Source organism: Mus pahari, chromosome 21 (genome assembly GCF_900095145.1).
Source record: "Mus pahari chromosome 21, PAHARI_EIJ_v1.1, whole genome shotgun sequence".
Classification (NCBI taxonomy): domain Eukaryota; kingdom Metazoa; phylum Chordata; class Mammalia; order Rodentia; family Muridae; genus Mus; species Mus pahari.
In genome coordinates, this window is record NC_034610.1 from 16,571,050 (window position 1) to 16,589,194 (window position 18,145).

The window sequence follows — 18,145 nt, forward strand, 5'->3', positions numbered from 1 at the left end:
TAATTAGATATTTTCTTTATTTACACTTCAAATGCTATCCCGAAAGTTCCCTATACCCTCCCTCCGCCCTGCTCCCCTACCCCCCCCCACTCCCACTTCTTGGCCCTGGCCTTCCCCTGTGCTGGGTCATATAAAGTTTGCAAGACCAAGGGGCCGATTAGTCCATCTTCTGCTACATATGCAGCTACAGACACGAGCTCAGGGGGTACTGGTTAGTTCTTAAGACACCTATTTCTTTTCAAAATCCAAGTTCTTAAACCGGGTGTGATGGCGCACGCCTTTAATCCCAGCACTCGAGAGGCAGGCGGATTTGAGTTCAAAGCCAGCCTGGTCCAAGTTCTTTAAAAGTCTCTCCCAAGTCAAAATTTCAGGATTTGCTTTTGACTTCTCATGTTTGTGTTTTGGGGATGGGACTCGGGCTTCTGAATTTAGCCTGTGTTGTTGTTGTTGTTGTTGTTGTTGTTGTTGTTGTTGTTTGGTACAAAGTAAGTATTCCAGCGGCTGGAAGTCCAGTGGAAGTGTTAGGCTTCCTGTCATTTATCTAAAGGGTTCTGAACTCACTATGGGGGTCAGATATCGGGGTGTAAAGTCCTACCAGATCCAGTTCTGGTCTAGCTGGCAGCAAGCACGAGGGGAGGCTGGGCGAGCTGACAACTGGGGCTGTGTGGAAGGCAGCTAGAGACAAAGTGGGAGGGACCGGTCTCTGCGGGGCAGGGCCACTCGCCCGGAAACGGAGGCTGCAAGGACATTGGACGTTATAGGGAAGTGTAGAAAAGTGTCCTGAGTGGGAGGAGTTAGAGGAGTGACGTGAGAGGAAGCTGGGAAACTAGGTGAGTGAAGCCAGGTAAGCTGAGAACCAAAACCAAAGTGTCAACGACCTGTTCACGTCCGGAGCTCGCAGCCCTGCACCGTGGGGAATCGCGTGGTGTAGACCTGGGGTCGCAGGACAGGAAGGACTTCAGGGGAAGGGAAAACGCCGGGCAGCCGTGTGCCGCGCGGGGCATCCTGGGAGAGTCAGCAGCACAGCAGCTGGAACCATAGCTCGGAAACCTCCCAAGTCAAAGGAGCTACGGGGCTGGGAAAGGGGCCGGAAGGGAGCAGGGCGTGATCAGTTTCCCTGGTGTTCATAAGTAAGCTGGCCCGGAAATTTCGCTGTCGTTGTCTTTCATTCTCGATATAGTTTAGCGCATATAAACTGAAATAATTCTGATGTGTTTTTCATTGACCATATATGATTGTCAAACTATTCAAAATAGAAGAATAGTAGAATATTTGAATTTATCTATTGAAGTTTGCAAACCAGTTCTCTTTGTTGAGATAAAGGATAAGGCTCTTTAAAATTTACTTACATCCATGCTAACTCCTCTGTTATACCCAGGACATACTTGGTGACTTGACATCCCCAGAGAGCTTTTAGCTATTAGTAATGAAAGGAATGCCTGGAAATGTAACTGAATCTCAACGTGTATTTGTTGCGCGTTTCATAGATATAGTTGTAAATGTAACTAAAAGCAAATTTTTTTTCTCATTATTTTATTTACCATACTTCTTCCTCTCCTCCTAGTCTCTCCTCCGCTCCCTCCCTCCCCGTACCCTACACCTTCCTCCCTTTATCCTCAGAGAAGGGAAAGCCTCCCGTGGATATCCACCCTCCTTGTCATATCAAGATGCAGTAGAATTAGACACATCTATTTGAGGCTAGACAAGGCAGTCTAGTTAGGGAAAGGGGATCCAAAGGCAGTCAACAGAGTCAGAGACAGCCTCTGCTCCAGTTGTTAGGGGACCAACATGAAGACCAAGTTGCACATCTGTTACAGTTCACAGTTAGAAAGGACATTATAAGCCCGTTTATAATCCTTTAATCCCTGTATCCTATAACCCTTTAATCCTTTAATCACGAGCCTTAATGCCTACACTTAGGAAACTGAGGCCGTTGGATCTGGGAGTTCCTTGCCACCCTGGTACACAGAGGGAGTTTAAGGACAGCTAGAACCACAGAGAAATGTCAGTGGAAAGAGAGAGAAGGAAAAGGAAAAAAGAAATAAAACAGAAAAACTATTATATTGTATAGGATGGTACTATAAATCATCTTTCAAATAATTACTTTAGCTCTTCTATATCAGAAAAAAGTCAACAGAAGTCTTTTGTCTCCTCGGTTCTAGAAAACCACTCTGTCTATGAACACAAACCGTTTTTTGGTTTGGTTTCGCTTGGCTTAGCTCCTGTGTTTGTTTTGTCTGTGGCTTGAACCCATTGTGTCCATCTGTCTGGTCCAGAACTCACCATGTAGACTAGGCTGGACTGGAGGTCACTGAGTTACACCTGACTCTGTTTCCTGAGTGCTAGAGTTAAAGGTGTGCACCAGGACCACCATTCAAGCTGTTGTTTTGTATTTTGTGGTCAGTTCACAGTCACCAGTGTGACTGTGGACTTCTGTCAGAAAGAGGGGCAGTGTCAGGACCATGCTGGGAGTGCTTTGTACAGAGACTGGAGGCGGTAGAATTACAGCAGTCTGGTTTGTGTGGGTGAGAATAGTTTGCTTCAGCCGCCCTTGCTCCTCCTCAGGGTTTTGTGACAAGCCCTCTCTCTGCAAGCACAAGCTCCTTTGGGAGAATAGGACTTCCATCATTTTTAGTCCAGGATAAATTTAGAACCTCACTAGTGTGTAATATTCTCATCCCAATAATTCAGTTCCATTTCTGCCCCCTCAGATTTGACTGAACTGTGATTGGAAGAGAGTTTTAAGTTATGGTAACTGAAAATGCTTTCTAAATATTTTCAGTATTCTGATACTGCATAACATCTACTGAGCACAGTACTGTGCAAGAAATGCAGGTGCTTGCTGAAGAGCTCTTTCTTATGTGCAAGGCTTAGTGATCACCCAGACCTGTTGATCTGTGGAGCATAGCAAAGAGCCCTGGAAGATCTAAGTGGAGGAGACAGTAGTAGCTAAGGATCTAGGTATGTTGGAGGATTGGTGAAGGGATGACAGGTGGTTCAAGTGGATGTTAAAGTGGGGCATCATATCCAATTTGCTACATTCTGTTTCACTAGAAATAATTCTGGAGACTTTCACTGAGAAAAATCTCCTCAGGACTGTACTATTGTAGAGATGAGAAGACTTCCTACAGAAGAACTGATCCTAGGAGGCAATAAAAATTTATTTGATCATGCATGTGAGTGATGATGTCCTTATTCCATGCACACCACTGATTATGTCTACATACCAATATTAAATGGTTTTCATTTCAGCGAGTTTAATATATTATAAAATGATGAAAATTAATACTTCTAGATGTAATGTTTAATGATTTTTGGAGCTTTTGGTATTTTAGCACATTCTTTTCTTTTTTTAAAAAAAAGATTTATTTTATGTATATGAGTACACTGTAGCTGTACAGATGGTTGTGAACCTTCATGTGGTTGTTGGAAACTGGATTTTTAGGACCTCTGCTCCCTCCAGTCGGCCCCACTTGCTCTGGTTGGCCCTGCTTACTCCAACCCAAAGGTTTATTTATTATTATAAATAGGTGCACTGTTGCTGTCTTCAGACGCACCAGAAGAGGGTGTCAGATCTCATTACGGGTGGTTGTGAGCCACCATGTGCTTGCTGGGATTTGAACTCAGGGCCTTCGAATGAGCAGCCAGTGCTCTTACCCGCTGAGCCATCTTGCCAGCCCCCTCCTTTTTTTTTAAAAAAAAATTTATTTGTTTTATGTTATGTGAGTACACTGTCATTGTCTTCAGACATACCAGAAGAGGGCATCGAGTCCCATTGCAGATCACTGTGAACCACCACATGGTTGCTGGGAATTGAACTCAGGACCTCTGGCAGAGCAGACAGTGCTCTTAACCATTGAGTCATCTCTCCAGATATTCTCTATCTCTTACTGTTAATTCCTCCATTCCTTAAAATAATGTCAACAGAGTTTTGATGAAAATTAGGAACTATATTTGCAGACAGGTAAACGCTGTCTATCCTGTCTTCCCAGAGATACCTCCTATTGTCTATTTTCATGTCAATTCCAAGTGGTTTCCATTGCTGTGATTGTAAGATACTGTGAGATCACCTCTAGGTGTGATCCTCTTCCTATTTCCTAGCTCTGTGCTGCTCCTTGGTAATTTCAGGATTACTTTCTGTAAAATATGCAAATGGGATTTTAATAGGAGTTGCTTGGCGTCTTGGAGAAGACAGCCCTCCTTCTCTGTTGTGTTCTCATGTGAGAAGCACATGAGGCAGTGTGCCACTTTTCACATTTTCTGCAGTCTCCTGTTTTCTGTCAAGGCAGGTCAGGGTCTGCTGTCAGATTTCCTGGCCTGCTGTTGCATGGAAAGTTAGGAGGAGATTCACCTCAGGCTCAAGGCAAGGAATGAACGATTCTCTGGTCCTTGGTGGAAGGAACGGGACATACTGTGTAGATGTCACTATTTCTGCTACCTTGTGGTTTTGCTTCCTATGGCACTGTGGGGTATAAAAAGGTTATGCAGAATAAACTCAGGGCTGCTTCAGTATTCACTAACACTCCTCCAGAATCGATGTCTTGCCTCTCTGTCATGTTTCTCCCTCCCCTTTCTTTAATCCTCACTTCCCCTAGGGACAGATAGACTCCTGCCAGTGGGTTCCGACATGACAGTCTGTATTCTGGGTTTTGTAACATGCACTTGTGATGATCAAGGACTTTGTATCTAGGAGCATTTTATCATTTGCTAATACTCTTTATTTTGTATTTTAATACTTTTGTCTTGATTTTTCTTTCACTAGCGTAATTATGATCATCTCATCTTTACTGCAGTCCATATTCATGGCATTTAAAAAAGATTCCTTCTTTCTCAGTATTTTGTGTTTTTAGATATGAAATAATTTTTTGTAGAAAATATGTTTTCATCTCTGCTGTCATTTTTCCTTTTTTGAATGCTGTAATCGGTTTACATGTTTAGCATAGGGAATATTGTCTATTTACATTTCAAGAAATTACTGAAAGAAATGCATTTATAGTTTACGAATTAGAATATGGATAGTGTCTAGGGAGAATGGGAACCTCTGTATATTAAATTTACATTATCCCATGACCTACACTTAGAGCTTTTTATTATGTGTACATTAGCCCTTCCAGCACCTGTTGAGCATTGTCTTAGTCAGGTTTTCTATTCCTGCACAAACATCATGACCAAGAAGCAGTTGGGGAGGAAAGGGTTTATTCAGCTTACATTTTCCACATTGCTGTTGATCACCAAAGGATGTCAGGACTGGAACTCAAGCAGGTCAGGAAGCAGGAGCTGATGCAGAGGCCATAGAGGGATGCTACTTACTGGTTTGCTTCCCCTGGCTTGCTCAGCCTGCTCTCTTATAGAACCCAAGACTACCAGCCCAAAGGGGTCTTTGGTCCCACCCACAAGGGGCCTTTTCCCCTTGATCACTAATTGAGAAAATGCCTTACAGCTGTATCTCGTGGAGGCATTTCCCCAACTGAAGCTCCTTTCTCTGTGATAAGTCCAGCCTGTGTCAAGTTGACACATAAAACCAGCCAGTACAAGCATGGTCTGTTCAATCCATGTGCTTCTTTATTGATTATATTATTATATAGGCCCTTTTGGTGGGTGGATTTGACAGTATGATTCTTGATGAATTTCTTGACAAGCTCACAGTTGTTTTACCCTATTTCTTCTATGTTTATGTCTTGCCTTTTTCCATATTTATATCCCTGCCACGGTTTTTCAATTTCTCCCTTCAAATCATGTTTCCCTGTTATTTCCCTCTCTTTTATTCCCCAATATCCCACCAACGTCTCACTTTCCTTTCTGGTTACTGCAGTTATTCCAGGTTATGAACTCACTTCTGACAATTTGGAGATAGGAGCTTCCTATGAGAGAGAACATGCAATATCTGTCTTTCTGGGCCTAGGTCATTCCATTCAGAATCATCTTTTCTAGTTCTATCCATTTACCTACAAATCTCTTGATTTCAATTTTCTTTACCTCTCCATAATATTGCATAGTGCATGTTTACCTCATTTTCTGTTTCCATTCCTCAGATAAGGGCATTTAGGTTGTTTCCATTTTGTAGCTGTTGTGAATATAGTACCAGTGAACACGAGTAAGCATGTATCTCTGGAATAGGATTTGAGTGTTTGGAACATATGCCAAGGAATGGAATTGCTGTGTCATGTCCTACACTTGCTTAATTGAGGATTCCCCATGTTGATATCCACAATGGGCACATTTTTTGTTCATGGGGTTTTTATTCCCAATGCTTTTTTTTTTTTTTTTTTTTATGATGTTGCTGTTTGGAATATTGGTAGGATTCTTACTCCTTCTCTGTGTTAGTTAGTGTTTTCCTGTCTTGCCTATAAATGATCACTTCCCAGCTCTCCTGTATTTATCTATTCTTCACATGCAGTGTATTATTTCTTATGTTCTTAGGTCTTCTCTTTTACTTGGGTAAATTTTGCATCTAATTTATTATGTACTGTGCTGCTTTAGAGAACTGAATTTTGTTCATTTGTAACAATCTTGAAGAGCACTTATGTCTCCATCAATTTAAGGTAACTTTTTTGAGTGCAGCAACATGGTTGATGTTGATTTTCTCTCTAAGTTTTAAATGTCTTTTGATGCTGTTCTGGATTTGGGATTGCTGATTGAACACCAGGTGGTATGCTGTTGCTTAGGTCTTTTTAATGTAGTTTTAAACTGTTCTTTAATAGTTTTCAGTATTAATTTTTGCTTTTCTTTTTTGGCCCCTTATATGAAAGCGTCACAAACTGGAGATTCATTGTACCTTAAAGAGAAATTCAAAGAAGATAAACAGAAAGAAATGGCTTGTTCACCAGTAAACATGTCCCAGGTCAGTGGTCATGTCTACTTTTTCTCTAGAAATTTATCTTCAAACATTGCAAACTTTTAATTTTCTCCTTCTGATAATTTGCTTTAACTTGATTATAAAACATGTTGACAACACATACAAAATCAAACACTGAAATTAACCAGACTGAAAGTCTGTAGAACTGAATGAAATTATATGTGGTTACATTAGTCATTGAGAACTAAAACTCTAGAGACACTCAGTTAATGGTTTCAATATACAATATATTTTAATGAATTTATCTACCACCAAAACCCCAAAAACCAGTTATAGAATTAGACCTAAAAAAGCAGTCAACTTAATATATCTTTCATAACTTCATTTCATTACCTACATTCAGTTCTACCTCATCCCCTCAGATTTAACTTTTCATTTTTTTCTCCATATTCTCACATGTACATTGTTTCTGTATAGATATTTATTGGCTAAATTATTCATATGATATGAATATTCCTATGGGGGAAAATGTGGTTTCTTCTTTCTGACATTGTATGACCTCGTTTAATATTACACATTAAGCCTAACCATTTTTCTACAACTTCTTATTACATTTTTCTCATTGGCTGAATAGTATTCCATTTTTTCATTACCTTATTTTTTTATTACCTTTTGATCCCAATTGGTGCATCCCCACTCCTGTTACCCCAATCACATAGTCCCTCCCTCCATCCCCCTTCCCCTTCTCTTCCAAGAGAGTAGAATGCTTCCAGGATTTTCCCTCACCCTGGTACATCAAGTCTTTGCAGGACTAGTCCCATCCATTCCCACTGAGGCCAGACAAGGCAGCCCAGTTAGGGGAATGGGATTTACAAGCAGAAAACAGATTCATAGACAGCCCCTGTGGCAATTGTTCGAGGACTCTCATGAGACTGAGCTGTACATCTGCTATATATGTGCAGGGGGCCTGTGTATGCTCTTTGGTTGGTGGTTCAGTTTCTGAGAGCCCCCAGGGGTTCAGGTTAGTTGACTCTGTCTTCCTACAGAGTTCCTATTCTCTAACGATCCCTCAGTCCTTCTCCCAGCTCTTCCCAACCTCAGTCCAATGTTTGACTGTGAATTCCTGCATCTGTTTCAGTCAGCTATTGGGAGCCTCTCAGAGGACATTTATGCTAAGCTCTTGTCTACAAGCATAACAGAGTATCATTAATAGATGTCTAAGACTGGTGTTTCGCCATGGGATGGGTCTCAAATTGGGTCAGTTATTGGTTGGTCATTTCCTGTTCTATCGTTGTCCCTGAATTTCTTGCAGACTGGACACATTTTGTGTCTATAGTTTTGTGGGTGCATTAGTGTCCTTATCACTCCTCTGGGGTTTCTGTCTGGGTAGAATTCAGGTTCCATATCTCCATTGCTAAGAGTCTCAGCTAAAGTCACCTCCATAGACTCCTGGGAGGCTCTCCCATATCAGGTCTCTGTCACATTTTATAGATGCCCCCACCTCCATCCTCACTAGTCACTGATTTCCATTCATTCTCTCTGCCCTCTGGCCCTCTCTCCTGTTTCTCTCCACACCTTATCCTGACTCTCCTCTTTATTTATTTTTGGATATTAACCCTGTGTCAGATGTAGGGTTAATGAAGATCTTTTCCCAATCTGTAGGCTACAATTTTGTCCTATTTGACATTTTCCTTTACCTTACATATGCTTTTCGGTTTCATAAGGTCCCATTTATCAATTGTGGATCTTAGTGCCTGAGCCATTAATGTTCTGGTCAGGAAGTTATCACCTGTACCAATGAGTTCCATACTATTTCCCACTTTTTCTTCTATTAGACTTAGTGTTGAGGTCATTGATCCACTTGGACCTAAGTTTTATGCATTGTGATAGATATGGATCTATTTGCATTCTTCTACATGCAGACATCCATTTAGACCAGCACCATTTCTTTTCTTTTTCTTTTTTTTTTTTTTGTTTTTTTTTTATTATTATTTATTAGATATTTTCTTTATTTACATTTCAAATGCTCTCCCGAAAGTTCCCTATACCCACTTCTTGGCCCTGACATTCCCCTGTGCTGGGTCATATAAAGTTTGCAAGACCAAGGGGCCTCTCTTCCCAATGATGGCCGNTTAGGCCATCTTCTGCTGCATATGCATCTAGAGACACGAGCTCAGGGGGGTACTCTTTAGTTCATATTGTTGTTCCACCTACAGGGTTGCAGCCCACTTCAGCTCCTTGGATACTTTCTCTAGTTCCTCCATTGGGGGCCCTGTATTCCATCTAATAGCTGACTGTGAGCATCCACTTCTGTGTTTGCCAGGCACTGGCATAGCCTCACAAGAGGCCGCTATATCAGGGTCCCTTCAGCAGAATCTTGCTGGCATGTGCAATAGTATCTGGGTTTGGTGGCTGATGATGGGATGGATCCCCAGATGGGGTAGTCTCTGAATAGTCCATCCTTTCATCTTAGCTCTAAATTTTGTCTCTGTACCTACTGCTTGTGGACGTTGTACATCGTGGTGCGCACTAGGCTCCGCACCACGATGTACAACGTCCACAAGCAGTTTCTTGTGTTTTGCAAAATGTATCTTGGGTATTCTAAGTTTCTGGGCTAATCAGTTTCTCGCTTATCAGTGAGTGCATATCTAGTGACTTCTTTTGTGATTGGGTTACCTCACTAAGGATGATATTCTCCAGATACATCCATTTGCCCAAGAATTTCATAAATTCGTTGTTTTAATAGCTGAGTAGTACTCCATTGTGTAAATGTACTACATTTTCTGTATCCATTCCTCTATTGAGGGAAATCTGGGTTCTTTCCAGCTTCTGGCTATTATAAATAAGGCTGCTATGAACATAGTGGAGCATGTGTCCTTATTACCAGTTGGAAGATTTTCTGGGTATATGGACCAGCACCATTTCTTAAAGATGCTTTCTTTTTTCTCATTGTATGGTTTTGGTTTCTTTGTTAAAATTCAAGTGTTCATAGGTATGTGTATTTATTTCTTGGTCTTCAGTTTGATTCCATTGATCAAACTGTCTGTTTCTATACCACACCATGCAATTTTTATTACTTTGTAGCACAGCTTGAAATCAGGATTAATGATACCTCCAGAGGTCCTTTATTGTACAGGATTGCCTTAGCAGTCCTGTTTTTGTGTGTGTGTATGTGTGTGTGTGTGTGTTTCCATAGAAAGTTGAGAAATGTTTTTTCAAAGTCTTTAAAGTATTATGTTAGAACTTTGATGGAAATTGCATTAAATCTGTAAATTGCTTTTGGCAAGATGTCCATTTTCACTACATTAACACTACTGATTCATGAGTATAAGAGATCTTTCCATCTTCTAATATCTTCTTTAATTTCTTTCTTCAGAGATTTAAAGTTCTTGTCATACAAGTCTTTTACTTGCTTTGTTAGAGTTACCCCAAGATATTTATGTTATTTGTGGCTATTGTGAAAAGTATTGTTTCCTTGATTTTTCTTTTAGCCCATTTATCGCTTGTATAAGAAAGGGGTACTGATTTTTTTTTTTAGTTAAATTTGTATCTATCCACTTTTCTGAAGGTGTTTATCAGCTGTAGGAGTTCTTTGGTAGAGTTTTTGGAGTCACTTATGTATCCCATCATATCATGTTTGACTAGTGATACTTTAACTCCTTCCTTTCCAATTTGTATCCCTTTGATCTCCTTTAGTTGTCTTATTCTTCTAGCTAGAAGCTCATGTACTATGTTGAAGAGATACAGAGAGAATAGACAGTCTTACTTTGTCCAATTTTACAGAATTACTTAAGTTTCTCTCTATTTAATTTGATGTTATTTCTTGGCTTACTGTACATTTTCTTTAATGTGTTTAGGTATGTTCCTTGTACCTCTGGTCGTTCCGAGACTTTTAAAATGAAGAGGTGTTGGATTTTGTCAAAGACCTTTTCAGCATCTAATGGGATGATCATGTGGATTTTTTTTTCTTTCACTTTGTTTATATGGTACATTACATTGATGGTTTTTTGGTATATTGAGCCATTCCTGCATCCCTGGGATGAAGCCTACTTGATCATGGTATTTGTGTGTGTGTGTGTGTGTGTGTGTGTGTGTGTGTGTTTTCTTGAATTCCATTTGCAAGTATTTTACTGAATATTTTTGCATCATTGTTCATAAGGGACATTGATATGAAATCCATTTTTGTTTTTTGTTGTTTTCAGTCTGTCTGTGGTTTAGGTATCAGGGTAACTGTGGTCTCATAAAATTAGTTTGGCAATCTTCCTTTAGTTCCTATTTTGTAGAATAGTATGAGGAGTATTGGTATAAGTTCTTTGAAAGTCTGGTAGAATTCTATGTTTAACCCATCTAGCCCTGCCCTTTCTTAGGTTGGGAGACTTTTAATGACTGCTTCTAATTCCTTAGGGCTTATCAGACTATTTAGACAGTTTACCTGATCTTGATTTAACTTTGGTAAGTGGTATCTATCTAGAAAATCATCCATTTCACTTAGATTTTCCAGTTTTATAGAGTACAGGGTTTTAAAGTAAGACCTAATAATATTTTGAATTTCCTCAGTGTTCAGTGTTATGTCTCCCTATTCCTTTCTGATACTGTCTCTGTGCCTTTTAGTTATTAGATTATACACTGTGATTGTATGGGACATAAAGTCTACATAACAGATAGATAATCATCAAATGTATGTCTTGTTTCATGGATATGCTTCTGAGACTATTGTGTCATTCTGTTTTTACAAAGGCAGACCATTAATTATAGAGTGTGACTATATTAGAACTCATCTCTTTGTGTAATGGTCTTCATTCATCTACGTTCCATCTCCCTATTTCCAGAAAAGCACTGTGCCCAGCATAACATGGTCACTCTGTTTTTTGTTTCAGGGTCTGTTGACATTCAGGGATGTGGCTGTGGACTTCCCTCAGGAGGAGTGGGAATGCCTGGACTCTGCTCAGAGGGCTCTGTACATTGAAGTGATGTTGGAGAATTACAGAAACCTGGTCTCTGTCGGTGAGAACATTTTGCTTTAGGAACTATCAACTCCTCTTTTGTATGTACTGACTTTATATGCAGTAAAAGTCTTTGTTAAAGCTCTTTGGGAACAACATGAGAATAGAAAAATTTGGATAGTAGAAAAGAACTTTTCATGGTATTTGATGTTTGCTTTCCATTTTGCACTTTAGAGGTCTCATGGATGCTTTATTTTGTTTCCACAATGCAATCAGCAATATTTATCTTCATATCTTAGAGTTCCATGTCTATCATTATAATTACATGGTTATAATTGTGGAAAAAAAAACTTAAGATATACAAACTGAAATTTCTCCCTAAATATGGTGACAATTCTGACAGGAAATAGCAATTGGGAATCCATTCCTGGATCCTTCTATTTTGTGTTGTCTTTATGTACTGAGGAGAGTACTGTCTTAGACATCTGTATTCTTTCTAAAAATTGTAGCATGGGTCAACCTCACAAAACTCATAGATTATTGTATACAGTGTAGGCCTGGTTACCTGTCTGGAGCAAATGCGTTTTCCCTGGAAGGTGGAGAGGAGAGAGAAGCCACAACTACAGTGGGCTAGTGAATGAGCAGAACAACTGGGAAGGATTCACGTGAAAGAAAGCAAGAATGTAAAATACTGTTTTCTGCATTCAGTTCCACTTGAAATGATTCCCAATCATTTAGCTTATTATAATATCCTGGCCCCAGATGCATCCTGCTCATTGTAACTGTTAGAAGACGTTGTGACTTACTTCACCTGAATTGTGGCCACTTAATACTAGTATAAAATGCAATTTTACTTGACTATGCTGATATCAGATTGTTTACTTAACAAATTTATGTGTATAACATGAGTCTATGAAGTACCGTTATTCTGCAATTGCCTTCCTTTACATCCTTCATTTTCATCTCTGGAGAAAACACAGAAACCCTTCTGCAAGACAATCCCAAGAAACAGTGTACCATGTAAGCTTAAGAACATGCCTATAAGGAAAGTTAAGAAACACAGCAGTGTGTGTAGCTCAGACAATGGAGGAAAGAAATAAGCAATAGCTGCCCATGACTGCCCTACTTCAAATGATCAGACTCTAGGCTCTATATTATAGATATCTGGCAAAATACTCTCTTTGCTTCCATTATTTTTGAGAAATCTGATATGGTATTTTTAGTAAAAAATGTTAACCCTTTAATGGTTTTAAGTAGGCCTTAATAGGATTAGAAGGATTGGGGTCTTCTGAACTGTACATTTCATTGAACACAAACACTGTGAACCTGGATTGCACTACACTCTTTTTCATCAATTTTTGAATAGAGACATGTATTCTAAATATGATCAGTCAATGAGCTTCACCCCAAAGGTAATTACTGACTCCTCAAGTATTTGATCCATCTTGAGCCATCAAACATTTTCCATGAGATGCCATATCTGTTATACATTACAGACCCTTGAAAGCTGTCAGGCTATGTTTGTGGTAATACATAAAATTACGATTAAAGAAACCTTTCTAAGTAGTTGCTGTCTGACTTAAGAGAGAACATAGGGAGACACCATTTATCAAACGTTTAATCATAGAACAAGCCCTATTAATCTGAATTATACTCATTTTCAGAGAACTACTGCATATGTGATACTGTCCATCAACATGTGAAGACTGAAAAGGAGTCTTGTCAGTGTAATGAACTTGGTGAAATGCTTCATGAACCCTCCAACTGTGCACTTTATAATAGAAGTGACAGTACAGAAACATCTAATAACTACAGATGCTGTAACAAGGATGCCTCTGTTGACTCGTCAAATCAAAATAGACATAAAATCACGCATACTGGAAAAGAACATTGTGAGTCTAAAGACTGTGAGAAATCTTTAACTTTGTGTTCTGACATTAGTCAGGATCAAAGACTCTACAACGCAAAGAAAGAGCACAGACAGGAAATATATGATGACTATTTCAGCTCTGCATACAGTCTCATACAACCAACAGTCTACATTAAAGAGAAACCACATCAGTGTGGCAAATGTGGGAAATGCTTCAGTACCTCCTCAAGCCTCACTGTCCATCACAGAACTCATACTAAAGAGAAACCCTACAAGTGCAATGTTTGTGACAAATCCTTTACCCAGTGCACACATCTTAAAATACATCAAAGACGTCACACTGGGGAAAAACCTTACAAATGCAAAGAATGTGGAAAGTCATTTGTTCAATTGTCAGCACTTAAAAGTCATCAGAAATTGCATACTGGAGAGAAGCCTTACAAATGTAAGGAGTGTGACAAATCCTTTGCCCATTATCCCAATTTCAGGACACATCAGAAAATCCATACTTCTGAGGAACACTGTAGTTGTTCAGAATGTGGCAGGGAATTTCATCAGCTTTCACACCTTAGAAAACATTACAGACTCCATACTGGAGAGAAGCCTTACAAATGCAATGAGTGTGACAGATCCTTTACCCACTATGCATCATTAAGATGGCATCAGAAAACTCATACTCCAGAGATACATTATGAATGCAAAGAATGTGGTAAGTCCTTTATTGAATTATCACATCTTAAAAGGCATTACAGAATCCATACTGGCGAAAAGCCATACAAATGTGAGATATGTGACAAATCCTTTACTACGACCACAACTCTTAAAACACATCAGAAAATTCACACTGGAGAGAAACCTTACAAATGTAGGGAATGTGACAAATCTTTTATTCATAGTTCACATCTTAGAAGACATCAGAGTGTTCATACTGGAGAGAGACCTTACAGATGTAAGGAATGTGACAAATCTTTTCATGAGAGCTCCACTCTTAGAGAACATGAGAAAAGTCATACTGGAGAGAAAACTTACAAATGTAGAGAATGTGACAAATCCTTTACCCAGCGTGCATATCTTAGAAATCATCATAACAGAGTTCATACAGGAGAGAGACCTTATGTATGTAAGGAATGTGGCAAATCTTTTACTACCTGCTCAACTCTTAAAATACATCAGACAATTCATACTGGAAAGAAACCCTACAAGTGTATAGAATGTGATAAATCCTTTACCAATAATTCATATCTTAGAACACATCAGAAAGTTCATTCTGGAGAGAAACCTTACAGATGTAAGGAATGTGACAAATCTTTTACTAGCTGTTCAACTCTAAAAGCACATCAGAATATTCATACTGGAGAGAAACCTTACAAATGTATAGAATGTGACAAATCTTTTACCCAGGCCTCGCATCTTAGAACACATCAGAGAGTTCATACTGGAGAGAGACCTTTCAGATGTACAGAATGTGACAAATCTTTTACTAGGTGTTCTCACCTTAGAGAACATCAGAAAATTCATAGTGGAGAGAAACCTTACAAATGCAAAGACTGTGACATATCATTTAACCAGATTTCAAATCTCAGAAGACATCAGAAACTTCATACTGGAGAGAAACCTTACAAATGTATGGAATGTGACAAGTCCTTTACTCATAACTCAAATTTTAGAACACATCAGAGAGTTCATACTGGAGAGAAACCTTATAGATGTACAGAATGTGACAAATCTTTTACTAGGTGCTCCTACCTTAGAGCACATCAGAAAATTCATACTGGAGAGAAACCTTACAAATGTATGGAATATGACAAATCCTATACCCAGGACCCAAATCTTAAAAGACATCAAAGAGTTCATACTGGAGTGAAACATACCTTTGTAAATAATATAACATAGTATTTATCCAGTATTCTATCTGCTTATAAATTGTAAGAATAAGAAACATGGGAAATCCTTTAATGTACTTTTAAATCTCATAAAATAATGCTAAAATAAAAATTTGCGTATTATGTCAAAAGCTTCTCTCTCTCTCTCTCTCTCTCTCTCTGTGTGTGTGTGTGTGTGTGTGTGTGTGTGTGTGTGTGTACGTACACGCACACATGGTTTTATTATTGTGCACTACATGCATGCCTGGTGCCTCAGAGGGGGCCTAAGATCCCCTGATGATTGATTTAAAGACAGTTGTGAACTGCTGTGTGTGTGAGTTTCTGTGTGTGTATGTGTGTTGGGAATTGAACCCAATACCCTGAAAGAACATCCAGTGGTTTTATCCATCTCTCTAGGCCCTGGGAAAAGGTGCAATAAAACCTTTGTTCAACATCCAAAAATACATAATTCCAGGTAAGGTAGTATACATCATTAATCCCAGTACTCAAGAGGCAAAGGCAAGATTTTTGTGAATCAGAGGCCATCTTAGTCTAAATAGTTCCAGGACAGCCTGAACTACATATACCCTATCAAAAAATAATAATAATGACAAAATGTAGTGCCATTAAGTATATGTCAAACACTTCTAATTTTGCTGTGATTCATAAAGTTCATACTCCTAAGACACAGTATAAAGGTATGCCATATGATGTGTTTATAAAAAGATAAAGAGAAGGGGGATATGTTTGGTGGATGTGTAGTCAGGAAAGTGGGAAGGGATGCCTCGGTGGGCCTATACTGAGGCATCCCTTACCACTGAGGGACCAGCCACTTGAAGGTATAGTATAGTATAGAGTTTATTCAGAGCATGGGGAGGGAAGTTGAGAGGATAGCAGAGGCAGAGAAAGTCAGAGAGAGAGTATGGCCATGAGCATGTAGGGAGAGGGTAAAGGGAGTGGGCAGAAAGCTAGAGGAAGGCAAGAGCAAGAGAAGAACAAGAGAAAGAGGAGGGAGAAAAACAGCCACTTTTATAGTGGCTGGTAACTTCAGAGCAGTTGCCAGGTAACTGCAGGGCAGAGCTTAGACAGAACGCTAACACCACATGTAATCTTCATGTCTTGCTCTTTTTTTTTTTTTTAACTTTTTTTATTTATATGAGTACACAGTAGCTGTCTTCACACACACCAGAAGTGGACATCGGATCTCATTACAGATGGTTATGAGCTACCCTGTGGTTGCTGGGAATTGAACTCATGACCTCTGGAAGAACAGTCAGTGCTCTTATCTGCCGAGCCATCTTTCCAGCCCCCATCTTGTTCTTTTTTTAAATCTGTATTCACATTTTTTCAGTTTCATGTATTCTTATTAATTTTTCATCTTTTTTGGTTATTTTATTTATTTACATTTCAAATGTTATCCCCCTTCCCTGTTTTCCCTCTGCAAACTCCCTATGCCATCCCCCTCCCTGTTTTTGTGAGGGTGCTCCCCTACCTACCCTCCCACTCCTGCCTCACCACCCTAGTATTCCCCTACACTGGGGCATCCATCCTTCACAGGACCAAGGGCCTCCCTCCCATTGATGCCAGATAAGGTAATCCTCTGCTATATATGCATCTGGAGCCATGGGTCCCTCCGAGTGTATTCTTTGGTTAGTAGTTTAGTGCTTGTGACCTCTGGGTTGTCTGGTTGGTTGATGTTGTTCTTTCTATGGGGTTGCAAACCCCTTCAGCTCCTTCAGTCCTTCCCCTAACTCCTCCATTGGAGTCCCTGTGCTCAGTCCAATGGTTGACTGCAAGCATCCTCATCTGTATTGGTCAGGCTCTGGCAGAGCCTCTCAGGAGACAGCTATATCAGGCTCCTGTCAGCAAGCACTTCTTCACATCAGCAATAGTGTCTGGTTTTGGTGGTTGCATATGGGATGGATCCCCAGGTGGGGCAGTCTCTGGGTGGCCTTTCCTTCAGCCTCTGCTCCACTCTTTGTCCCTATATTTCCTTTAGACAGGAGCAATTCTGGGTTAATATTTTTGAGATGTGTGGGTGGCTGTCAGAGACCAGGTTGAGAAAGCCCAGCCATCTTACATCTCAGGCATCCCGCAGCCCAGGCATTTTACACCCAGGGCATCCCGCAGCCCAGGTGTTTTCACAGTATGCAGCTAGGAGCCACATAGTTCTTTGTCAAGAGCCCTTCCCTCTCTCTCTCTGCAAGGCCACTCCTGGGAACCAGCAAGACCTAAACAGACATCAAGGACTGAGGGAGTCTTCTCACATTCCAGAGTTGCCCAGAGCTGTCACCTTGAACTGTTAGGAGGATCTGGACTCTGAGATAGGACTCTTAGATAAGCCGCCCTATGTCCCAGGGCAGTGGCGCCAAGGACCCTAGATGAATCACTAAATGTATTAGACTTGCAAATAACTCTTCCCAGCTGCTTGTGGACGTTGTACATCGTGGTGCGCACTAGGCTCCGCACCACGATGTACAACGTCCACAAGCAACCTCCCTATTTTATTCTGTATAAAAGTTTGATGCTCCATTTTGACAAATGACATTCAATTTTACACTCTCTCTCTTGTTGGACTGTTTGTCACTCATTCCCCAAATCCTTGCTCGCCTGCAACCAAGAGGCCTGTTCCACGCAGATCGGGGACCCAAGTGAGGTCCGTCTGCAGCATGAA

At 40.1% G+C, this 18,145-nt stretch overlaps 1 protein-coding gene across 2 annotated transcripts; it reads left to right on the forward strand.

Annotated features, from left to right (window-relative positions):
- Window positions 1–786: 786 nt before the first annotated feature.
- On the forward strand, window positions 787–15,623 carry LOC110338084 (zinc finger protein 54-like). 2 transcript variants are annotated; one of them, XM_029532912.1, is made up of 4 exons: window positions 787–844; window positions 6,750–6,841; window positions 11,674–11,800; window positions 13,404–15,623. In XM_029532912.1, the coding sequence occupies exons 2-4, from the start codon at window positions 6,812–6,814 to the stop codon at window positions 15,500–15,502; spliced, it is 2,256 nt and encodes a 751-aa protein (XP_029388772.1). In that variant the 5' UTR covers window positions 787–844; window positions 6,750–6,811; the 3' UTR covers window positions 15,503–15,623. The 2 variants fall into 2 exon arrangements, with proteins under 2 accessions (XP_029388772.1, XP_029388771.1); XM_029532911.1 differs by having other exon boundaries at window positions 801–830; window positions 13,404–15,613.
- The last annotated feature ends 2,522 nt before the right edge of the window (window positions 15,624–18,145 follow it).